Source organism: Canis lupus, chromosome 29 (assembly GCF_048164855.1).
Source record: "Canis lupus baileyi chromosome 29, mCanLup2.hap1, whole genome shotgun sequence".
Classification (NCBI taxonomy): Eukaryota; Metazoa; Chordata; class Mammalia; order Carnivora; family Canidae; genus Canis; species Canis lupus.
In genome coordinates this window covers 30,547,144-30,571,145 of record NC_132866.1, presented here as the reverse complement: position 1 = coordinate 30,571,145, position 24,002 = coordinate 30,547,144, and the positions used below count along the sequence as shown (strand labels likewise).

General features: G+C 45.9%; 3 protein-coding genes across 16 annotated transcripts in view; 1 reads left to right on the top strand and 2 right to left on the bottom strand.

Annotated features, from left to right (window-relative positions):
- Window positions 1–617: 617 nt before the first annotated feature.
- Window positions 618–10,418, bottom strand: EXOSC1 (exosome component 1). 3 transcript variants are annotated; one of them, XM_072805829.1, is made up of 8 exons: window positions 10,290–10,418; window positions 9,702–10,019; window positions 7,882–7,956; window positions 6,153–6,241; window positions 4,170–4,210; window positions 3,586–3,636; window positions 3,372–3,456; window positions 618–3,062 (listed from the first exon to the last, which is right to left on the bottom strand). In XM_072805829.1, the coding sequence occupies exons 4-8, from the start codon at window positions 6,196–6,198 to the stop codon at window positions 2,956–2,958; spliced, it is 330 nt and encodes a 109-aa protein (XP_072661930.1). In that variant the 5' UTR covers window positions 6,199–6,241; window positions 7,882–7,956; window positions 9,702–10,019; window positions 10,290–10,418; the 3' UTR covers window positions 618–2,955. The 3 variants fall into 3 exon arrangements, with proteins under 3 accessions (XP_072661930.1, XP_072661929.1, XP_072661928.1); XM_072805828.1 differs by lacking the exon at window positions 9,702–10,019 and adding an exon at window positions 10,067–10,182 and having other exon boundaries at window positions 10,290–10,389; XM_072805827.1 differs by lacking the exon at window positions 9,702–10,019 and adding an exon at window positions 10,067–10,182 and having other exon boundaries at window positions 4,177–4,210; window positions 10,290–10,383.
- A 51-nt stretch (window positions 10,419–10,469) lies between these two features.
- On the top strand, window positions 10,470–20,543 carry ZDHHC16 (zDHHC palmitoyltransferase 16). Of its 5 annotated transcripts, XM_072805800.1 has the most exons (12): window positions 10,470–10,692; window positions 14,710–14,957; window positions 15,138–15,332; window positions 15,479–15,567; window positions 15,958–15,986; window positions 16,548–16,681; window positions 16,813–16,860; window positions 17,723–17,808; window positions 18,476–18,599; window positions 18,800–18,870; window positions 19,792–19,859; window positions 19,955–20,543. In XM_072805800.1, exons 2-11 carry the CDS (start codon window positions 14,715–14,717, stop codon window positions 19,850–19,852), a joined length of 1,080 nt encoding a protein of 359 aa, XP_072661901.1. In that variant the 5' UTR covers window positions 10,470–10,692; window positions 14,710–14,714; the 3' UTR covers window positions 19,853–19,859; window positions 19,955–20,543. The 5 variants fall into 5 exon arrangements, with proteins under 5 accessions (XP_072661901.1, XP_072661902.1, XP_072661903.1 ...); XM_072805798.1 differs by lacking the exon at window positions 19,792–19,859 and having other exon boundaries at window positions 10,473–10,692; XM_072805801.1 differs by lacking the exons at window positions 15,958–15,986; window positions 19,792–19,859 and having other exon boundaries at window positions 10,472–10,692; window positions 16,636–16,681.
- A 205-nt stretch (window positions 20,544–20,748) lies between these two features.
- MMS19 (MMS19 homolog, cytosolic iron-sulfur assembly component) overlaps window positions 20,749–24,002 on the bottom strand; it is a 34,750-nt gene continuing 31,496 nt past the window's right edge. For 7 of the 8 annotated variants that reach the window (XM_072805794.1, XM_072805790.1, XM_072805791.1 and 4 more), the window contains 9 exons: window positions 23,707–23,833; window positions 23,141–23,241; window positions 22,935–22,991; window positions 22,606–22,792; window positions 22,020–22,102; window positions 21,733–21,897; window positions 21,595–21,654; window positions 21,198–21,298; window positions 20,749–21,118 (listed from right to left, as the gene is read on the bottom strand). In XM_072805794.1, the coding sequence (XP_072661895.1) occupies window positions 21,091–21,118; window positions 21,198–21,298; window positions 21,595–21,654; window positions 21,733–21,897; window positions 22,020–22,102; window positions 22,606–22,792; window positions 22,935–22,991; window positions 23,141–23,241; window positions 23,707–23,833 (909 nt within the window). In that variant the 3' untranslated portion in view covers window positions 20,749–21,090. The remainder of the gene's footprint in view (window positions 21,119–21,197; window positions 21,299–21,594; window positions 21,655–21,732; window positions 21,898–22,019; window positions 22,103–22,605; window positions 22,793–22,934; window positions 22,992–23,140; window positions 23,242–23,706; window positions 23,834–24,002) is intronic. The other variant, XM_072805793.1, reaches the window with a different exon arrangement.

Below are 24,002 nucleotides of genomic sequence, written 5' to 3'. Positions count from 1 at the left end.
CAAGCAGAGGGAGAAGCAGGCTCCACACAGGGAGCCCAATGTGGGACTTGATCCTGGGCTGAAGGCAGGCGCTAAACCGCTGAGCCACCCAGGCGTTCCTTGAGTTTAGTTTTTCACTTGATAATATACAGTAACCCTAGGATGAGCCTTAGTAATTTAAGTCTCCCAACAGTTGGTGGGATGTTAAGTTTACTTCACCTATACTGAATCTTGGACCAAAGGTTTGTAATTTTCTTTGATCAAGGCTCTTCACCCAAGTCAGACTGGATCAGCTTAGAATACTGTTACTCTGTGTCCTGATATCACTTGAGTTTATGGCAGTCTTCACTCATTGACTGGAACTCTTACGGGCAGCAAAGTAACAAAGCTAGCATTATTTACCAATACCGCTAGAAGGCCAACAACCACTATCTCTTCAAGACTGCTTAGCTAGGGTAGTGCATCATAATTATCTGGGAGGGAAAAAAAACCTTCGTAGGTAATTTTGAAGTTCATCTAACAGACTGAGAATCACTATTCCAAGGCACAGAAACAATATCCTCCTTGTCTCTAGAACCAGTTGTAGATTAGCATGTATACTCACTAAACATCACTGGGCACAATTGTTCAGTCAGCTATGAGAACATTCAAAAATTTTTTTATTGTGCTTTTGCTATATTTTAGTCACAATACCAGGTACTGAAAATTCAAAGACAGAATCCTGCCCTAAAAGCTCAGGCAAGTAGGGGAGACAGGCATATAAATTTACTTGCAATACTAGTATCAATGGTTAATGGAGAAAATCTAACCTGCTCTGCAGTAGATCAGAAAGGGCTATTATCCACCTGTTTCAAATGCTCTTTATGACACTTTATTATAACTTTTATTTACGTATCACCTGTCTTTCCCCAGTAGAATGTAATCTCGACAAGGAAAGGGTTCTATCATGTTCACTGCTTTAACTCCTACTTCCTGGAAAAGTGGTGGGCATAGTAGTTGCTCAATGTATATTTATTGAATGAATGATGTCCCAACAAGCACTCATAATTAATGAGCCATTGTCAATTTGGAGAGCCTCTAATTGCATGCCCAAGGTTCTAGTCAATACTTGGAAAAAGGAGGCACCATGGTGCAAAAGAAAGAATTTGGGTTTTACAGTAAGACAAACCTAGGTTTGAATAATGCTATGCCGCTTGATGTCTATGTGACTTAGAGCAAGTTAGCTAATTTTTCTAAGCCTTAATTTACCTCTCTGTAAAAGACAGAAATGACCAGTACATTTCAGAGTTACTGGGAAGTTCAGAGATAGAGTAAGTTAAAATGGCTAACACTGTAGGGAGAATCAGGTGGTAGCATCTTTCTACAAGGCAACATGGGAAAAATATAACCAGAATTTAAAATGTACACATTCTTTGACCCGGCATTCCACTTCTAGGAATCTTTTGCCACAGAATCCTAGGCAGGCACAAGTATATACAGTATAGGAGTTTTCTCTGCAGCACTGTCTATCAAAGAAAATCTGTAAAGTTTAAAACATCTATCAGGGGACTGCTTAACATAATGCCTGGAATTTAACATACTTGATAGAAGGCAACCAGATCTATAATAACAACAGTAACATGTAACGATATTGGCATGTACTGTAACTTATGCATTTCTTCCTCACAATAACCCTAAGATCATACTATTCCAGACAAGGAAACAGACTTACAAGAAACAAAGTTAACTTGCACTACTATCAATGGCAACATCCTGATTGTTTAGGTATACTGTAATTTGCACAATGTCACCATTGGGAAAAAATGGGCAAAGTGTCTAAGGAATCTCTATTATTTCTTAAAACTGCATGGGGAGCTACAAGGATCCCAATCCAATTTTCTATTAAAAAAAAACAAAAACTAAAAAACCCAACCTAACCTATTCAAGGCTAGCAGCTAGAGGATATGAACCTAGGCAGGTACACTCCAGAGTTTACCTGTAACCACTGTCAATACACATAAAAGATACAGGCTCCTTGAAGAACATCTCAAGAACTGACATCTAGTTCTTTCCTTCCATTCCTTCTGCAGCTTCTCCATGCTTAACCCTCATCTCATCCCTTCCTCATCCTCATCCTCAATGAACACTTGTGTATTCATTCTTGCTTCTATACTTTGCTTCACTGTCTGCCTTGCATATCCTTCATTCCATTTATCTAAGTTCTTCGGTTCCTTTTGCTTCACATCACGGATCCTTCTTGGTCACCTCACATGATAGTGCTCTGTCCCTCTTTTCAATTCAGATTTAAACATTTCTTAGGGTACCCACTAAATCAGTAATACTATGTTCGTTCAACTAATTGCTTTCAAACTACTTGCATGTACCCTGAATCACCATGTGTTATGTAATTCTCACTAAATTGTAATCTGTTTAAATGAGATGTATATAAAGTGCTTCACCTAGTGCCTGGCACATAGAAAGTACTCAGTAAGTGGAAGTGCTTGAAAGTGAACATAAAAAGTATAAAAAAGATTGGAGATTAGGCTTTTCCAGAGAAAGCAAGCACTTGACATGTAAGTTAATGGGTGCAACCAGGCAAACCCCAGCTTTAAATGTCATGATGCTTTTTAGATTCCCTTCCCTACTCAAGACAACAGAAGCCATAAAATCCTTTTAGTAAAAACGTTTTCTTTGTCACAGCAAAAATACGTATCTGTGAGACTGTCAGAAGGATCGGGCTACTTCCAATATTATACAGTTTGTCTGCTGGCGCCTCCAAAAAAATTCATCACTCGAGAATGAAATCCACTGAAAGGTTCATAAGAAAAATGTTCCACCTACAGTATAAGTTGCTGGCAGATTTTTCTAAAGATGGTTGTTAGCCAACCACAGGTGTTTGAATAAAGACAATGGCATCTTGATGTTGGGTTCATACATGTATGTACTCTTAGAAACGGCTTACCCCTCTCCATGGGGTAAAATGTAGGGTAAATCTTCTTAGGTCTGTAAGAATTCAGGCTGTACTCTGGCCACTTTCCGGAATTCTTTAGTGTGGGTCTTAGGGCACTGCATCTCACACCAGCTAATGGGAACCATCTGGACACCTGGAAGGGAAGAGCTAGTGTTGGAGCTGGGACCCCAAATGTTTACTAAGACCCTTCCCTTTTCAGCTGGTTATGACCTGAAGTTTCATCAAACTACCTAGTGAACCTCACCTCATACAGAAAAAGCCTTATGCAGTGAATTCCCCCCTTACAGTTATATAAGGAGAATCATTCTAATCTCAGTAGTAAGTGATTGACACTCATATTGCGCTCTAGATTTAAAACCAGGGTAACAAGAGAAAACAGTGAATTAATCCCAACTGTAGCTCCCAGGGAAAGAGAAGCATGTGGATGTATGGACCTACTCACCCGATTCACTGTGGGCCACCACCACCCCAAGTTCATTCTCAGCAGTGGTCAGGAGGTAGTTCGATTGTGCATCACCCAGAGAGATCTAGTCACACAATACTGGTGAAGGAAAACAATGGGTGATAAGTCTTCCCTCCCATAGCCACTTGAGTTATTTTCTACTTCTATTTCTTGTTTTGACAAAGGACCACAAGACTGCTGGAATAAAGGATACCACTTTGGCCAAGACAATGTCACCAGGGCGGAAACTCTTATAAATCTCAACCTGTAAAGAAAGAACAGGAATGTTAAGTGAAAGCTCTAAATCAAATCTACATGAAACTATTTGCCCCTCTGGTAGAACCAGTGTACTTTTTAACTCCACAGGGTGGAAGTCATCGTTAGTGAAGCCAATCAACAACTTTTATTGCTTTTACATCATATAAATGAAAGATTTTTATTTTTTATTTTTTTAAATGAAAAATTTTTAATTCAATAACCTGGTAACGGATCTTAGATAAAAGTTACTACAGTTGGCTCTGAAAGAATACAAAGTAAATCTGAGGGAATAGCAAAGAATAGACACCTGGCTTCAAAGGCAAGGAATAAAGTAGTCCCCTTCTGCTCAATAGAGCAAACAAAAAATCCTAAGGAAAGGAAAAGGACAGTGAGGTGAATTCCACACTTTCCAGTAGGAAACACCTTAAAATTCCTTGGACCTTTGGATCCACATTCCCACAGATGTTTGAAATTCCCTGGAGTAATTTAAAAGGATCGAGATTCCTAAAGTCATAAGGGGAAAAAAAAAAAAGAACCAACCAACAACCTTGTCTTTTTCAGTAGCTCGGACATCTTCCTTGCTATAAAAAAGAATTAACAAAAGATTAATTATCTGTGAGAATTATCCTGCAGAATCATAGCAGACAGAGAGCTACAAGAATAGAGAGAACAAATCATAATTGGGACCCAAAGGCCACCCAGAAGTGGGGTGGAGAAGCATTCCAAGTCCTCCCCTGGAGGAGAAAACCACATTCCCATTCTTGGGTCACACAGAGCAGCAGTATCAATACCTTTGACTAGAGAAAAGCAGATCAGATTTGGCAGGAAAGAATAAGGAACTTTGCTGCCTTAGGAAAGCTTGAACAGAAGCACTACAGAACCAACATGGAATCCTAAGGGTGGAAAGAGCCTTAGAAGCTATATCTAGCTCACAAGAATTGTTGGTCTCTACTTTAAAAACCTACAGGAAAAAACAAACAAAACCCTACCATTCCACTCACCTTTTTAAAAATATATTTTATTTTTTTAAGATTTATTTATTTTACAGAGAGAGAGAAAGAGTGCATATGCCATGAGTGGGGGGGGGAGCGTGCACCCTATTTTACAGAGGGAGAGAATCTCAAGCAGACCCCTCACTGACTGCAGAGCCAGACACGAGGCTTGATCTGACGACAGCTTATGAGATCACGATCTGAGTTGAGATCACAAGTCGGTCGCTCAACCAACTGAGCCACTCAGGCACCTCTAAGATTCTATTTTTAAGTAATCTCTATGCCCAACATGGGGCCTGAACTCAAAACACCGAGATCAAGACTTACATGCTTTACTGACTGAGCCAGACAGGTGCCCCTCACCCACTAACCTTTTTTTTTTTTTTTTTTTAAGATTTTATTTATTTATTCATTCATAGAGACAGAGAGAGAGAGAGGCAGAGACTCAGTCAGAGGGAGAAGCAGGCTCCATGCAGAGAGCCTGACGTGGGACTTGATCCAGGGTCTCCAGGATCACGCCCTGGGCTGCAGGCGGCGCTAAACCGCTGCGCCACCGGGGCTGCCCACCCACTAACCTTTTTACCTTTTTAAAGTCTTTCGGGGGATCCCTGGGTGGCGCAGCGGTTTGGTGCCTGCCTTTGGCCCAGGGCGCGATCCTGGAGACCCGGGATCGAATCCCACGTCAGGCTCCCGGTGCATGGAGCCTGCTTCTCCCTCTGCCTATGTCTCTGCCTCTCTCTCTCTCTGTGTGACTATCATAAATAAATAAAAATTAAAAAAATAAAAAAAAATAAAAATAAAGTCTTTCGGGATCCCTGGGTGGCGCAGCGGTTTGGCGCCTGCCTTTGGCCCAGGGCGCGATCCTGGAGACCCGGGATCGAGTCCCACGTCGGGCTCCCGGTGCATGGAGCCTGCTTCTCTCTCTGCCTATGTCTCTGCCTCTCTCTCTCTCTCTCTCTCCGCCCCCCATCATAAATAAATAAAATTAAAAAAAAAAAATAAAGTCTTTCAATCCTTAGATTTAAACTATATTAAATACAAAAAAGGAAGATATTTCTTAAGATGCCTTTAACTTTTTTTTTTTTTAAAGATTTTATTTATTCATGAGAGATACAGAAAGAGGCAGAGACATTGGCAGAGGGAGCAGCAGACTCCCTGCAGGGAGCCCGGTGCAGGACTCAATCCCAGGACCCCGGGATCACGACCCGAGCCAAAGGCAGACACTCAACCACTGAGCTACCCAGGTGCCCCTAATTTGTTCCATATGAACTTCCTGCAACACTAGTTTCCAGCTTAGCTCAATTCTTTTCATTTTATTTTAAAGCCCAATCTTGTCAATATTTTCCTTTTGTCCTAGCTCATACATTATAACATTTCCTTTGGACACTACCTGGACAGAATCAAAGAACAAAGAGGAGAGAGAGGCAGGTAGATATAGGAACTGTAATTGTTCCTAAAAATTTCAATCCCTGTTCTATTCTAATCTCATTCCAGGTGCTGATGCAAATGCAAAAACATGAATACTTCTTACCGGATAGTTCCTCGAAAAGAGTTCTTAAGTGGTGTGGACCCCACATATAGGATGTGCACTTTGGCAAAGCGTGAATTGATGCTAGAGACCTGTGGAACAGAAAAAAGATCAGCATTAGAGTAGTAGCAGTTGTCAGTTCAAGGAGGCAGCAAGAAAGGAATTACCAGTGTTTTAGTCCAAGCAATCCTACTAATTATAGAATTTAAGACAAGTTAACTCCTACTTAATTCTGCATAAATGATATATGTCAAATGGAATGAGAGTCTCTCCAGCCACCTAATAAAGTTACTGTGGGCATCCAATGAAATAATATGGAATATATCTTGAAAAATACAGAAGCCTAACAAATAAAAACAGGGCATTACCGTAAATCTAGACCCTTAACTGATCTTACCAAGAGCCCGGTACAGTGCACAGAAAAATTTTTTTAAATGTTTATATTTCTTTTTTTTTTAATTTTTTATTTATTTATGACAGTCACACACAGAGAGAGAGAGAGAGAGAGAGAGAGAGAGGCAGAGACACAGGCAGAGGGAGAAGCAGGCTCCATGCACCGGGAGCCCGACGTGGGATTTGATCCTGGGGTCTCCAGGATCGCGCCCTGGGCCAAAGGCAGGCACCAAACCGCTGCACCACCCAGGGATCCCCAGTGGACAGAATTTAAGTGTACATTTCAGTTACTGTGTAATATTTGGATCACTGCCTCTTCAGTTATTTTAAGAATAACACATTGATTTTCTGCTGGAACAATTTATAAACAGCAACTAAGAACTCAAGTTGATTTAACTTAACATGGGGGTGGGCAGAGAGTAAGGATGTCTTGTAGTTACTGATCAGTATAGCATTAATTTGTATTTCCCCTGAAACACCCCAAATGATGAAATTTATTTTTAAAAAAGATTTTATTGGGATCCCTGGGTGGTGCAGCGGTTAAGCGCCTGCCTTTGGCCCAGGGCGCAATCCTGGAGACCCGGGATCGAATCCCACGTCGGGCTCCCGGTGCATGGAGCCTGCTTCTCTCTCTGCCTCTCTCTCTCTCTGTGACTATCATAAATAAATAAAAATTTAAAAAAAATAAAAATAAAAATAAATAAAAAAGATTTTATTTATTTATTTGAGAGAAAGAAAGAGACACAGCATGAGTGGAGAGAAGGGGCAGAGGGAGACAGAAAAGCAGACTCCCTGCTGAGCAGGGAGCCTGATGCAGGGCTGGATCCTAGGATCACCACCTGAGCCGAAGGCAGACATTTAACTGACTGGACCACCCAGGTGCCCTAAAAGATGAAATTTAATAGGTCTTTATAAGGTCTTTTGCTTCTCTCCAGACTAAAATAGCTTCTAAATGTTAAAAATAGGCTTCCTTATTATTATTACCCTTTGGCACCTGTTTCCCAAACTGCATACTCAGGGAATCAGCTCAGTGAAAGAGCTACGCATGCTTGAACTTGGCTGCCTTGATCACTATCCCAGAACTTTCTAGGCCGGCACAGTCCAGTAACACTGTGATGATTAAAATGTTCTGTGCTGGCCAACAAGGCAGCTGTCAACTATACGTGAGCACTTGGAATGTAGCTAGTGAGATGGAGGAAATGAACTTTCAATTTTAATTCATTTCAATTAAATGGCCACATATGGCTAGTGACTGCCACATAAGACAGAGCACTTCCACAATGATCATGATTTCACCATTGAACAGGTGTCCTAAGAAGGGAGGTTAAGACCTACTTACCTTACAGGTTACAATAGTCCCCACATCTGGTAGCAATTGAGATTCTGTTTCTCTCATCACAGAAATCACAGGAAGCTATAGACAGAACAATAAAATGTGAGATCCTGACTAAGCCTTCCATAAAGGTATCTGGCTTAAGAATAATGTAGGAATGCTTTGGTCCACAGCTGAGATCACAAGCACAGATGGACTACAGACTCATATGTGCCCAGGGCAGACAGTCTTAGAAATTTAAGGCAAATAGGAAGGTCAAGGGGCCATTTTTCAAAAGAAAGATGCTACCAGAAGACATAATCTAATCATTTCAGAACAGTTCTAACAAGTTTTCTTTTTGTGGTTTTCTTGGAATTTCTTGGTATATAATCAATTGTGGATAACTTGACTCTTCTCTTCAAAGTTCTACTACTTCCTTCTGATTTTCACTCTATTGTACTGGCTAGAATTTCCAAATAAATGTTATATAATAATGGCCATACTTTATTTTTTTCTATTTTAAGGGAATACTTGTAGCTTTCCCTTTGAGCATGGTATTGGCTATTGGTATAAAATATGTATTTTTTAAAGATTTATTTCAGAGAGAGAGAGAAAGCATGCGCAAGTGGGGAGAGGGAGGGAGAGAATCTCAAGCAGATTCCCCACTGAGGGGGGGAGGGGGCACTGACACCGGACTTAATCCCAGGACCCTGAGATCATGACCGGAGCTGATATCCGGAATCGGACGCTCAACCAACTGAGCCACCCAGGCACCCCAAGACATATTTTGAACCTCATCTTTTACTTGCCTCTTCCTTGTTTCCTATGCTTCAGTTTTCGGACCTTCATTCAGTTTCACTAACGCACTAAACATGTTCCCATCTCAGGATTTGTGTTCAACCTGTTCTTTCTCCCAGGACTGTGCTCTCCACTCAACTCTTTTTTTTTTTTTTTTTTTCCCCACTCAACTCTTCTTTATCCTTTAGATTCAGGTTAAACATCACTTCTGTTGACTACAATGGGTTTGTCCTTTACATGTTCTCATGGTAACCTGTAATATTCTTTCAAAAACAGTCATGACTTTTGTAGCCATAAACCAATTTGAACCTTTACTTGTTTGTAATTTATGTCTGTGTCCCTTGGTAGCAGGGATCATGTGTATTTGGCTCATTACCATATCTTTAGAGGTAAAGATTGTGCCTGGCACATGAAAATGCTCAATAGATATCTATTTCTATGAAACGAACAAACTTAGAACTGTTACAGTCTTAAAATTGATTAAAAAGTCTTTCATTTTACATCTGAGCAAAAACTAAAACCAGAGAGATCAAGTTTCTAACCTAAAGCAGAAACAAGGTCTAGTTAGCCAGTACCTAAATGTTCTAATTCTGAATTCTCTATTAATGCTCCCTGTCTTTAAGGGGGTCCTTCAAAGACTGTTTATCCGATCCTGGGCTAATCCTGGATCAGTGTTAAGCATTCAACAAACATTTATTGAGCATAGGCTGCTGTGCTCAGCACTAAAGGTATGGTGGCAAGGTTTGTTTTCGTGGAACTTAGAGTCTAATAAGGGAAGAGTCTAGGAGGAACAGGTAACCGAATGCTTAATTTTATGCAAAGAAGAGCACACAGAGGAAAGAAATTTAGTTCTTTGTGAGAGTTTAACAAAACGAAAAATAAAAGCTCACAAAACTCCTTTCCCTGACTAGTGGGTCTAGGAGGGCTACTCTGATAAAAGTGACACTAGAGAGGCCATCTGAAAAGTAGGTGGGAATTAAAGAGGCTAAGGAGGAGATGGGCGCGTGACAAACAGCGTGTTCATCGTTCTGTGGCAGAAGAGAGCTTACCCCACCAGCGACAAAGAAGCCTGTGTGACTAGACTGCAGAGTGGGGTGGGAATAGCGGAGCAAGATGAAACCAGAAAGGGAGGCGACATCCGGACAAGATTCAGCTCACTGCAGGCGGAACCCGCCTCTGCTCGTCCCCTAACTTCCTTCCCCGAATGTCAGCAACAGAATCAAGCGGGACCACATCTGGCCTGTGGTGGCGAGGTGCCCAGCAGTGGAGACCTCAGCTGGAAGAAACTCGGAGACCAGCTGTTCTGCTGAGGTCCTAAAGACGCGTCCGCAGTGCCCTTTCCTATCGACCGCGAAATCAAAAGCAGCCTAAAAGAAAAGCAGAGAAGGAGGAAATGGGAAGCAGCCCCCTTTACCGCGCCATTCTCGCTGCTCTTCGTCAGGCAGCCAGCAAGCGACGAAAAGATGTAGCCGTGGCGAGTATAAGTGCCGCTGCCCGGGCTGCCCTCCTCCAAGTTACACAGACGTTCGCCTGAAGAGAAACGCTGCATCAGTCATGGGTCTTCAGAGGGTGTCGGTCATGCAGCCTTCCTGCCTCCCTGTCCCATCCAGAATTCGCTTCGGTCCCCGCACACTTACCCGGGATGCAGTACCTCACGGGCGGCGCCATGACTGCCACTGGAGGGAAACGAAGTCGGCTTCTCATTGGCCAAAGTTCAGGAGCAGTTCTGCAGTAAGAAACGCGCCAATTGGTGCGAATTATCACGTGGTCTTCGGGAGCACCTCCTCCGTCAAACTTTATTTCCCAGGTTGCTCCGGGACCAGGGCGGGGGCGGGGCTCCGGGACGCCTGCGCTTGCGCCTGTGGTCCAGGATGGGCTGGCAGCGGGTCCCAGTCTGCAGGCTGGTTCTTCGGGTGGCCGGCGATGGTTGGTTGGACTGAGACCGGCCCGGCCGGGTTGCAGAGCTGGCGGGGGTGGCAGTGAGCGGCGGCGGAGGCTGCGGGGTTCCATTTGGCTGACTGGGGAGTCGGCAGGCGGCAGGTAAGAGCGGAGCCGCGGCCTTTGCTCCCCAGTCCTGCCCTTTTTTGTAGGGTCGGGGCCTGTTTGGGGCCTTTTCGTGAGCTCAGGTTCCTGTTCTCTCGTTGTCGCGCCCTGCACGGCCGTGCCCTGCACAAGCCTGGGGGAGTGCACTCTCGGGGCAGCTGTAACGCTTGGAGCTGGAAGGAGGTTAGCCAACCCAACTTGCCCATTGTAGAGATTTGGAAACTCAGATCCAGAGACAGGATTTGACTTGTCCAGTGGCTCAAAGACAGTTCAAGGTAGAGCCCAAACCGGAACCCAAGGTTTTTTTTTTTTTTTTTTTTACTTCTTCTATCGTACTTTGACCACACCACCCCATTCAGAAATAAAGCCTTTTCCGGATTTTTGTGACTGCAGCTTCAGGTCTTGCAGTCGGATCCTCTCAAGCGGAGCTCAGGTCGTGTGGGCCCATTCATAACTTTTTCTTTTTCGAGCATGTTAGTCCGGAAGGGAAGTCTGCACGTGAGTAGAATGCTGCTCTTACCGATGAGTGACAGCTACTGCTTAAGATAGGCAGACATCCCGAGAACAGCATCTTTGTCCATATGAGATTTGCTACGACTTTCATCTTAGTTTCTCTTGCCCTCTGGTGACTTTGGCATATGTCCCCTCCTGTGCAAACCCTCCAGCCCTCACCAATCGTTTCCCCTAGGAAAACAGATGGTGACTTAGAGCCTTGGAAAGAGGGGAGTGCTGTGGCCTTCAATCCCATCTAATCTGGTGGCATATGTCACTATGGCCTGTGGTTGCTACTGAGGGATCAGTGCTAAAGGCTTGCGCTTGGGGTGATAGTGAAGCTCTGCTTTGCCCTGATTCTCCATTCCCCACCCCAACACACATACACACAATTTTTTTTTTTTTTTGAGTTCTGTTTTAACTCAATTTCCTGAGAAATCAGGGACTCTATGTTCAAGTGTGGTCCTATGGACCACAATATCTCTTCCCTGGCATCCCCATGCCCCCTAAACCCCACTAACTGAGTTGTGAGGGGGTTGGCTTCAGACTCTTTACTCAAATCTAATGTGTAGCTCTGCATCAGCAAGCTTTCAGTTTATGTTTTGGATGATTTCTGGTTGGACTTGTTATAAAAAATCCTTTCTAGTTCTTTTTTTTTTTAATTTTTATTTATTTATTCATGATAGTCACAGAGAGAGAGAGAGAGAGGCAGAGACACAGGCAGAGGGAGAAGCAGGCTCCATGCACCGGGGGCCCGATGTGGGATTCGATCCTGGGTCTCCAGGATCGCGCCCTGGGCCAAAGGCAGGCGCCAAACCGCTGCGCCACCCAGGGATCCCTCCTTTCTAGTTCTTAAGTGCTATGATTCTAACAATGGTTTTTATTTACTTTTTACTGACCAAAAGAGTGGTAGCATCATATACTAAATAAGCATTATCACATTGGCAGGAGTGCACTTGCTATTATTTGCAGCACAGACAGATGTCTGACCAGCCTTACCACTTCTGCATCCTCCATTCTTTCAAAAAGTATTTATTGAGCCCTTCTATGAACCAGATATCGTGCTAAGCATTTTGTAAACATTTAATTTCTACCTTAGCCAAGTGTATATATGATAAAGGGTTACAGCTGAAAGGGACATTTAACCCTACCCTGTCTTTGAATGAGAACACAAGGAGATTGAGGTCCAGCACTTTTGGGTGATTTGCCCAAGGTCGTAGAACTACGTAAGGACAGAATGGAACCCTAAGTAGTCAAGTTTATAGGGTAGATGAGAGTTAGTAAGTCTAGTCCTTGAGGCAGGCATTTCCTATAGAGCTCAGGAATACCAGAGGTGGTTGACAACAATCTGAAAGGTGGAGAATCTAAAAAGGAACATTTCTGTTTTTTTGTAGACAGAAGAGATGGCATATAATTTGTGTTTATTAATGGGTGGGGAATGCATCTTGTTTGCAAGCTGTTGGTATAAAGAGTATTGTAGCAAATAGGAAACTCTGCATTAGCCACAGTAAGGAGTGAACAGTAGTGTGGGTAATGTGAGTCACTTGGATTTATTGTGGGGTAGTATGTTTGTCTCACTCTTACATTTGACTATGGCTGTACACTATTTTGAAAATTCATGCTTTCAAGCCAAATCATGGTTCCAAGCAACAGGACTCCAACTCAGAGGAAGTAGGAAGGCTGACCTTTCCTTTCCTTTCTACACTGCTTCTTAAGTCTCTTAACTCCTAGGAGGTGATGGGAATGGCCAGTTTTTTTTTTTTTTTTATCCTGATGCAGAATAGGTCCTTACTGAACTATTTCTTCTCTTTGCTGGCCTTGTCTGCTGGATTCCTTTTTGCCTTAGGTCATTAAAGGACTTGTGGAGGGATGCCTGGGTGGCTCAGCAGTTAAGTGTCTGCCTTTGGCTCAGGGCGTGATCCTGGAGTCCCGCCTGGAATCCAGTCCAACATCGGGCTTCCTGCATGGAGCCTGCTTCTCCCTCCACCTGTGTCTCTCCCTCTCTCTCATTAATAAGTAAATAAAATCTTTAAAAAAGAGGGGGGAGTTGTGGAAGGAGGTAATGAAGTGTTTTTTTGTTTGGTTGGTTTTTTTGGAAAGACCTCTAGTGATAAGCCAGTGCTCAAGGAGAGTACCTTGCTCCAGTTACTAAACTGAAACCATCACTACAGTGGAGCAGCCTCCTCCAGTTTCTGTTGGGTTTTGAGCTGCCTGTTAAATAAGTCAGTGGAGTTGCAGAGGACATAGTAGCCCTAGAGGGAAATTAGAGAATTTCTTTTCTGATAAGAGCTTTAATCTGCAGAATTGATGAGACTAACATCGAAGGGGTCTATGACTTCTGTTCTAGATGTTGCACAGGCAGCTGATCTCCCATGGCTATTGTATGAGGTAGAAATCACATAGAGATGAAAGTACTTGTAGAGCTGGGAAGCTTGGGGCCAAGAGCAGCAGCTGCAGAGAAGACTCATGGGTGTCCAGCTAGAGCTAGGTAGGGGAGATTCATCACTGAGAGGATAGGCTCTGTGGTCTTCATGAACAATAGTATGAAGGCCTCCCTCCTATGGCCAGTCTCTCTTACCTGTGGTGTTATTCGGCCATGAATACCTAAAGTTGTCTTGGCTTTTGTATCCTTGGGGTCAGGCTGGGACTGGAATTGGAGACAAAGCATCTTATGTCATGCAGGGTAGCTGAGGTGTCCTAACAGGAGACAGGGACTCTCATGCTACAGGTTGAGTCTGGGGGCCTATAACATCAGCCAAGAGGAAGTAGGAAAGATGAATATTGGGATGCCTGGGGTGGCTCAGGAGTTGAGCATCTGTCTTCAGCCCAGGGCGTGATCCTGGCCCAGGGATCGAGTCCCACATCGGGCTCCCTGCAAGGAGCCTGCTTTTCCCTCTGTCTGGTCTCTGCCTCTCTGCCTCTCTCATGAATAAGTAAATAAACTCTTTAAAAAAAAAAGGAAAGATGAGTATCTTTTGCCAAGATTCAGCACCAGGGCAGATCTAGATGTAGGATCCACATGCTGTGCATTCACTCCCCCACTGGCTGTTCCTTGGTGAAGAATTGTTAGGAGGTAGGTCATTGGGCTAGAGCAGGATACCCTCGGAATCCTCTGCTATGGTGGCCATGCCTACAGAGACGTGGTGGCAGGTTTGTGCATGTCAGCTGTGCTCCACCCAGTGGTCTACACAGACAACTCTAAAGACCCTGCTTTGGCTTGGAGCTGCCTTCCTCTCCCTCAGCCCTTTACTCTAGGTGTGCATCATCTTGGATTTGCTGTGCACCCAAGTGGTGCAATGTACGTAGTATTTCTGCAGGCTCAGAACCTCCAGACCCTACCCGTGTAATCTGGTTGGGACACTGGCACCATCCATTCTGCAGAGAAGTGAAGTGACCTTCCTCCTTCTCACAGCTGGTGACTGGCTCAATTGGGCCTTATTCTTAGGCCTTTGCCTTCTCCTCCCTGGTGGGATAGGGAGGGATGGAACCAGGCTGGCTCCTCACAATGATGTGCTCTTCTAGGAGCCATGCGGGGCCAGCGGAGCCTGCTGCTGGGCCCTGCCCGCCTCTGCCTGCGCCTGCTTCTGCTCCTGGGCTACAGGCGCCGCTGCCCACCTCTGCTCCGGGGCCTGGTACAGCGCTGGCGCTATGGCAAGGTCTGCCTGCGCTCCCTGCTCTACAACTCCTTTGGGGGCAGTGACACCGCTGTTGATGCTGCCTTTGAGCCTATCTACTGGCTGGTGGACAACGTGATCCGCTGGTGTGGGGTGGTGAGTGATGCCCAGGGAGCAGGAAAAGGGATGTTTTGGGGTAGCAGAAGGACATGTATCTGATGGACCCACACTGGGTTTGGGACCCACACCAGCCCCCTACCCCAGGGAAATTCCTGAGTGTACTCTTGGTATTGGCAAACTCTCACTGTGTCTCCCTGACCTCACTGGTGTTGACAGGTGTTCGTGGTGTTGGTGATTGTGCTGACCAGCTCCATCGTGGCCATCGCTTACCTGTGTGTCCTGCCTCTCATCCTCCGAACATACTCAGTGCCACGGCTCTGCTGGCACTTCTTCTACAGCCACTGGAATCTGATCCTTATCGTCTTCCATTACTACCAGGCCATCACCACTCCACCTGGATACCCACCCCAGGTGGGTCCCCACAGGGGCATTTGGAAGGATAGAACTGCGGGCTGTGGGAGCCAGGTCCAGGAGTGGGGAGGGAGAGTGCCTCAGTATCTTTTGAGGTACTGAATTGTGCTGCCACAGTGTCATGAAGCTTTTCTCGCTTTGCACAGGGCAGGAATGATATTGCAACAGTCTCCATCTGTAAGAAGTGCATTTACCCCAAGCCGGCCCGAACACACCACTGCAGCATCTGCAATAGGTGGGTCTTGGCTTTGCCCGCTGTGAACCCCAGCTGTGGCCTGTTTGCTGAAGCCTAAAATTGGGCAAAATTTAGACCTAAAGTTTGAGAAGACGTTTATGAAGCGCGCGTCATATACCAGGCAGTGTGCCCTCACGTCGTGACACCTGGTCCTAGGATGGTCCTGGGTTAGCCATTGTCACCATTTATGGACACTGAGCTTCAGAGAGATGAGTTAACCTTGTCCAAGATCATGTAGCCAATGAAGCAGGGCTTGAAGCAAGGCCTGGCGGTCTTCAAAGTCTGTGCCCTTTCCACCTCAGCAGGATGCTGGGCCTTGTAGGAAAGGATTGGCACTGACATCTCAAGAACCTTGACCACCGTAACAGAGCCTGTGTCCCTCCCTCACAGGTGTGTGCTGAAGATGGATCATCACTGCCGTATCCTTTTATCTTTTCTGCCTGTGGCCTCCTCCTTTAGCTCCAGAGCCCTGCGCCAGGTTAAGGGCCACAACCAAGGCATCATCCCTCATCCCAACGAAGGTTCATGAGAAGTTAGTAGAAGAGGAATGGTGGAGATTGGCCATCTCCAGGGGGAAGCAGGAGGCTTACAAGCTCTATGGGACAGATTTTCTTGGAGCAGGGCATCTATTCTAACAATTCTTTCTTTTGTAGACTGTCATGCTAACATTTGTGGGATGGAAAGAGATGTTTGGACTTCATGTTGTTCACTGGCTATTCTCTGCTTTCCCATACAAATGGCTAGGTTGAAGTATTGGTAGATTTCGTTTTGCTGAGGGATTTGTTTTCATGATTTCCCAGTGGGACTTTTGAAGGCTCTTTAAAAGCTTTAACCTCTGGAAACAGTCCCATGTTTTCTTGCCTTTGGGAAATAGTTCTTGGTGACTGGAAGCCCTGTACTTGGATGCCATTATGAAGCAGGGATGAACCAGAGAGACCTGAAGCTGTGTTTGATCTTGTCCTTAATCCTTCCCCAACCAGCCTGGCTAAACAACTGTGTGGGCCACTATAACCATCGGTACTTCTTCTCTTTCTGCTTTTTCATGACTCTGGGGTGTGTCTACTGCAGCTATGGAAGTTGGGACCTTTTCCGGGAAGCTTATGCTGCCATCGAGGTGAGCCCATAGTTAGGAGTAGGGCAGCTCAGAATTTTGGGGCATGGAATCTGTCCCGAAGGAGTGGGGCTGGTAGCATCCCCATCCTAGAGGCCTGAGAGTATAACCAGTACTGTTTTCCATCCCCGTAGAAAATGAAACAGCTCGACAAGAACAAACTACAGGCGGTTGCCAACCAGGTGGGCTGACCCCACCCCACTGCCTCCTGCTGCTCAGGCCAGGGGGTATAGAGTTGCTGAGGCAGCGGGGGCCCACCTGCTAATGGAGTAGTAGAGGCTGGCTAAGGGGCCTTTCCATACTGGATCAGGGGTGTTCTGGGAGGCTGTCTGCCATGAGTGGACTAAGTGGCCTGGGGGTAGATTCAAGTCCCTGGTTTGTTGACAGTTTTGGGCTCTCTATCCCATTATCACCTTCTTTGGGCTGAGTGAGGAAGACTCTGCCTTGGTGATGGCCTGAGCAGCAAAGAGTCTGTGTTAGTCCATGTAACGGGGTTCCAGGGGACAGAGATCAGGCTGGGCCAGTCTGATCACCCTTTGTTCCTGGTCTTTCTGCATCCATTGTCAGGATCATCCCTTCTCCCGAGCCTTTTAGGACCCTTATTCTGACAGGTCTTGGGCCACAACTATACCACTTAGCTCTGCTGCCCTTTCAGCCCTTAGTGGAGCTCAGTTCTTCCTGCTTGTGCTTGCATTGTGTGGACCTGGTCTCCTCTCTTGAGGATTGCAGCCACATGGTGAGGGAGATCTCATTGGGAAGTGTAGTGGCTTCCCCTGGAGCCCCATTTGTGTCGTCAAATCTGAAGGCCCAGGGTCCGCTCCTCCCATGCTTTGCCATCCTGTCCAGACCTGCTCTGCCCAGTGTGTGTTCACATGATGATGCCGCTGGGCTTGGCCCACCCATCTGGCTGCTGCCCTAACTCCTCTGTGGCTTAACTCCCTATTTCTCATCCTGGGCTTTGGTCACTTCCCTGCCTGCAGGTGCTGGGGTTGTGATGGAGATCCAACAAAACAAATGAACCACCTTGCTGTTCTCTTTTTCTAGACATATCATCAGACTCCACCACCCAGCTTCTCCTTCCGAGAAAGAGTGACTCACAAGAGTCTTGTCTACCTCTGGTTCCTGTGCAGGTATTGAACGATCATTTTTGGCAGTTTAAGTGGGGGGCAGCTTCAGGACCACCTTTTCCAGTGCCTGTGGGTAGGCAGGACCCATCCCTGTCCTTTGCCACTGTTCTTAGCGTGACTTAGCTTGGCAGAGAGTCCGTGCTTCATTGTCTTCAGCATTTTGGGGCAGGAAACACTAAGGATGCTAGCACTGGATGTTATGTGCCCAGGTAAGCTAAACTCCTACCTCAGAGTGGAGCCGTGCATTTTTCCAGATGTGGAGAACTGAGGAGGAGAGGGTGAAGTGAGCTGCTGGGTGATCATAGCTGGGAATGGGAGAGCTGCAATTGGAATTGTGTGCTCCCTGTTTTAAACCTGGTGCTTTTACTACCTGTTGCTGTTTCCCAAGACTGGTTCTTTTAGGAACTATGGGACATTTTTATTAGTAACACAGACTTGTTTCCTCACCCTTCTTTCTACATAATTTATTTTTCGCTCAGGTTAATGCTTCTTCATTAATGCTTTTTATGGATGTAGTGAAGCAACAACCTAGGATGTAGGCTGGGAGATAAGACTTAGGCAGAGAGGTCTCTGGTGGGTCTTTACTGCTCAGCTCAGTTTCAGATTCAGACCTACTTATAGCAACTCCCTCCTCTAAACTCCCCATCAATCTTGGCCCCTCTTTTCTTAGTTCTGTAGCACTTGCCTTGGGTGCCCTAACTATTTGGCACGCTGTTCTCATCAGTCGAGGTGAAACTAGTATCGAAAGGCACATCAACAAGAAGGAGAGACGTCGGCTGCAGGCCAAGGGCAGAGTGAGTAGGACTGTGGGCTTGGGGTGGAGGGTAATTAAACCTGCTGTCCCGAAAACAGAAGCCATGGGCAGGGAGGGCCAATAGGGCAGGTGTCATAAAAGGTTGGAACTTGCCTAGCTGAACTTTAGCTTAGCCAATTTGGGCTCTAAAATTAGGAGGCAGTTAAGTAAAAAAGGGGTCTGTGTTTTTCTTGGCTCTAGGTTTTTAGGAATCATTACAACTACGGCTGCTTGGACAACTGGAAGGTATTCCTGGGTGTGGACACACGAAGGTAAAGTAAAACATCTAGATCAGTCCCATCCAATAGAACTCTTAAGATAAACTTTCTATACCTGTGCTGTACAAGCCATTAGTCACTAGCCACATATGGTTGCTGAACACTTGAAGTATGGCTGATACATCCATAAATTGAACTTTTAATTTTCACTAATTGGAACAGGCACGTGTGACTAGTGGCTACCATAGCCATTGCAAATCTAGACTCTGGGAGTAGAAATCATTGCTCATTTGAGCCAAAGTAGCTTAAGGCCAAAACCCTTGAGGCTTATACAGGGAACCAAAACAGACTCCTGAGAAAGCTGTTAAGAAGGGACCTCTAGGTAGGATACAGTGACCACTAGCTTCCTCCCATTTTTATGGCAGTGTCTGGAGTTCAAGCCAACAATATGTGGGATTGCATTAATCTATTTGTAACATAAGTCCTAAGACAAAAAAAAAAAAAAAGGTTAGCTCTCTGAGCCCAAGAGACCAAGGTAAATCACTTTTCAAATCGCAGCTTCCAAGGACAATCATCATGTGGTTTCATGTATATGTGGAATATAAGAAATAGTGAAAGGGACTATAAGGGAAAGGAGGGAAACTGGGGAAAAATTAGAGAGGAAGACAAACCATGAGAGACTCCTAACTCTGGGAAACAAAGGGTTACAGAGGGGAGGAGGTGGGGGGATGGGGTGACTGGGTGATGGACCCTAAAGAGGGCACTTGATGGGATGAATCCTGGGTGTTACACTATATGTTCACAAATAGTATTTAAGTTAATTAAAAAAAAAAAAAAAACAGAGTGTAACTCCCAAGGCGCTACTGACTAGGTGACCAGAAAGTACCCATCCTCTTCCCCTTCCCATCCTCATTACATTCCTGCCTGTCAGTGCTTGCAGTGGTCCCTTAGAAGTTTCGCTTGAACCCTCTAAAGGCCCTCAAGGCACCAGAGGACAAACTGGACAGATCAGAACTTTTGTTACCTTTGGGATTAATGCCAAGGTAGCTTCAGGTACCTTGAATCCTTGCTGGGGACAGGATCAGGAAGAAAGACCAGGAACTCTTGGAACTCAGAGACATTCTATCTTCTCTTGTAGGCACTGGCTGACTCGGGTGCTGTTACCTTCCAGTCACCTGCCCCATGGGAATGGAATGAGCTGGGACCCCCCTCCCTGGGTGACTGCTCACTCAGCCTCTGTGATGGCGGTGTGAGCTGGATGTGTCAGCCACAACTTGAGCACCACTCTGCTTCCTGCATGGTCTCAACGGCCTCCAAGGATAGCTTCTTGGAATCCTTGGGCAAAAAGAATCAGTGGGCCTGCCTTAGAGTATCATGCAGGGACAACTCAAGGACCAGTCTCTTGGCCACTGCATAAACAAGGCATGATGTGGAAAAATTCTAGGACTGATGTCTCTTTACTCAGCTCAGGCAAACTGAAGTTCCAGCCCCAGACTGGAGATTAGGCAGCTAGCAACCTTGCCAGGTGCTGACCCCGACCTCCTCCAGGTTCCAGCACTGGGGTTGGCCACCACCTCTTCCACTTGCTATTTGAGAAAACACCTGAACAGTAGAGCGGAGATTCTGGCTTCTCAACAGGGCAAGACACCAGGCCTACTGCTGAGGTCACTGCCACTTCTCATATGCTGCTGAAGGTGAAGAATAAAGGTATTTGATTTTTAAACATACGTAGCTTCTCTTTGCCTTTACTAGAGGGTGGGGAAGAGAGAAATCAGGGTCAAGGCCTACTGAGTACATATTCTGGTCATGCTTCCTGTGTTCTTATAGGGGTGGATGCCCCAAAGAATTCTTGGCAAGTCCTTGTCATTAGTAGTGTTCTAGTTATGTGCCACAGAGGTGTAAGTGGGGACGGGGAAATATGTGACAGCCCCATTACCAAAAGAAATTTTTATTCTTCAGTAGGTACACACACATCCATCATCCTATCCTGGTCCACATTCATCTGCATTCACCCCTCAGCAGCGTATCTCCTTTTTTCTAACAAATAAATGGAAGAGCCCCAAGACCAAGATGTTTCTTCAAACACAAGTAGTCTCACACTCGTTATTTCACAAAGTCATTAGAAGTCAGGATTCCTATGTTTACGGCCATGCAACAGTGGCCCAGAGAGAGGCAATCAGAGGCGAGTAGTCTCCCTAACTCGGGCAAGATGGCTTGATAGTTAGTAATTCCAGGTTAGATTGTCTGTCCAAAGAGCCTAGGCCAAGACTGGGCTCAGCTGCCAGGGCTCCCCAGCAGAAACCTGCAGGTGAAAAGAATGTTGGCAGCATCAGCAATGAAGCTCATTTCAATCCCATCTTACCCACGACCTAGAAACTCACCACTCTCCCCTGGCTGACACTGCCTCCTTGCGCACCAGTCTCTTCTTGTCATCCAGGGGTTTGGCTAAAGCTCGGATCACCTGTGGTTTGTACGGCAGCAGCTGTGGAGTTAGAAGAGCCACAGCCTTGCTCAACCACACCAACTGAAAAGGGCTGCTTCTATGACTTTAAAACTAACATTCCTCCTATTCTCCTTTAGTGATTCCAGAGGATGCTATGTGGCAGGGTGGCCATTCTCTTACAGGGCAGTCAGGCAAATCCTTGCCTGGGTGTACCTCCCATTTCCTACCTAAATCACACAGCAGGGTGGCAAGTCTCACCTGACTAAGGCAAAAATGTACTTCTCTGGCTCTTCTACTAAGGGTCTAAGCCAGAGAGGACCATCCCAGGTACTCACCACAGTGGTGGGCAGACGAGTAAGAGCATGCATACACTGCAGTGCAGCAATCCGGACAGCCTGGAACACAGCCATAGGGGGGTGAGGGGAGACCCATGAGAGATGTAAGGGCCAAAGAGTCGTGGGGGCTTAACGCACCATGGAAGGGCTAGAGCTGAGGTTCAGAAACTTGGTGACGAGGGTGTCAACGTGAAGACTCATGACCTGGGGTGCTTCCAATAGAAGAGGCTGAAGGCAGCTGAGGGTGGAGAGCTGTACTACACAGTCAGAGCAGGATAGGGCCTCCAGCAGCAAGGAAAGCAGCTAAGGGGCCACAGAGAAGGTGGGCATGATCACATATGTGATGAGCCTGCTCCACCCCCCCAATGTTCCAGCTGGGGACAGTGGCTTAGTCCCTGTTTGAGGCTCTGATTGCAGGGGCTTACCGTGGGCAACTCTGGCAAGAGCACAGGCTTAGGCAGCCTATTAAGTACATGAGACAGGCCCTTCAGGTAATTTGGCTTCACATCTGTAAAAACATGGAAAAGCTTAGGGAGAAACTGGTCTCAGACATATGGCTTGGGGATTCAACTCCAACCTCTTATGAAGCAGCGGGACATCAGCCTAGAAAAAGATTTAAAAAAAGGGGGGGGGATTCCTTCTGGGTGGCTCAACGGTTTGGTGCCTGCCTTCAGCGCAGGGCATGATCCTGAAGACCCGGGATCAAGTCCCACATCGGGCTCCCTGCATGGAGCCTGCTTCTCCCTCTGCCTGGGACTCTGCCTCTCTCTCTCTCTGTCTCTCAGGAATAAATAAATAAAACCTTAAAAAAAAAAAAAAAAAAAACCATCCTCAAGCTCAGAAAAGGCAAGACAGGCTCATCAAAGGAAAAACATGGGATAAGAATCTGGACGTTTAGCCTTTCAGGTACAGCTCTAAAGAAGCACTCAGGTTCTAAATTACTTTAGAGAATGTGGCCTGAGCAAAGGAGAGGTCTATATATTTGGGGCCTTTCTTTTAGACCCTTCTCACCTTGGGAAGCAGCATGGAAGCCCTGGACCAAAGCAGGCACATTATCTGTGAAGAACCGCTGGCGGAACATGATCCGCACTTCAGCATGGCCAGCCCGGGTTAACACATCAGTGCAGTCAGACATGAGCAGAGAGAAGCCATCAGCTGCTGCCGGGCCTAATTCTGGATCACTCAGGAGGCCCATGAGCTGGAGAAAAGAGGTTTATTAGAAGAGAAAAATGAATCTTAAATACCCAAGAGGAGGATGACAGTTGTTTCTGGGAGGAATAGAATATATGGGGAATTTCCTGGTTACATCTTTGGCTCTCCTGTCTCCAAAACGGACTTACCCGGTCAGTAAGGCAGGAGCTGAGAGGATGGTATCTGAGTACAAGGGCCTTTGTTACCTATAATCAGAAAGAGAACAATCAGGGTATGACACTCAAACCCCAGAGTCCCAAGAAGCGCACGTATAGTTCGAGGTCAAAAGGAGAAATTTTATTTAACTAGACATAATTGTCTCTTTGTCTAACCAGAATCCATTCTAGCTCCTTACCCAGAGAAGCAGTGTGAAGGCCTGACTGCGAAAGGGCCCAGGACTAAGGCCAGCCTCTACTTTGTCCACAGCCAGCTGCAGGAATTCATCTAGCTGTTGCCCTAAAAATAAGAAACACTTGATGCAGAGGCTACACATTTCTCCTTTAACAACAGAAGATGTAAGCTGTTTAAATGCAGAGCTCCCTGAGAAGCCTTTAGAAAAGAATAGTATCATTCTGGCTATGACTTTGCCCACTCAGCTCTAGGATACTTGCATGAGAGCCTGGTATCTCCTAACACAGGAGTGCTAGTATTCAGAAAGAGCGATCCATTTCTAGTAAAAAATGATCTCTAATAGCTCCCTGTGGGGAGTATGATGACAGACCTACACAGAACACTCTGCTTGAACCCTCTTATGTCCTGTAATGCTTTGCCCAACTCTGGGTCTTGACTCTTGTCCTAAGGGCTGTCCCTTGGGAGGCTCTTTATATTATTAACAGCTCCTTTTTTTAAAGAGAATAGCTTCCATGATTTCATCAGTAATTGATTCCAGGAGGCTCCCAACCCCCAGTCTCATTTCAGTACCTGCAGGGAGCTTGTTGAGGAGTCCTGCAAAGCACTTGGCAGCGGCGGTAGAGGAGGAGGGGCAGCTGGGGCAGCAGCTCAGCTCTACAAGCTCCCGCATGAGTTGGTTCAGCTGAGGAATTTCCACCTACATGAAACCTGACCATGTAATGCACGCAGACAACACTCACACTCCAAGAGATACCCAGTAGAAAGTGGCAGCAGGGGCTAGGATGGATGAGAACTAAATTCTCCAGTGAAAAGATCAGCTTAGCATATGGCAGTGCCCAGAAGTCACTTGGGATCTGCCTCCCCTT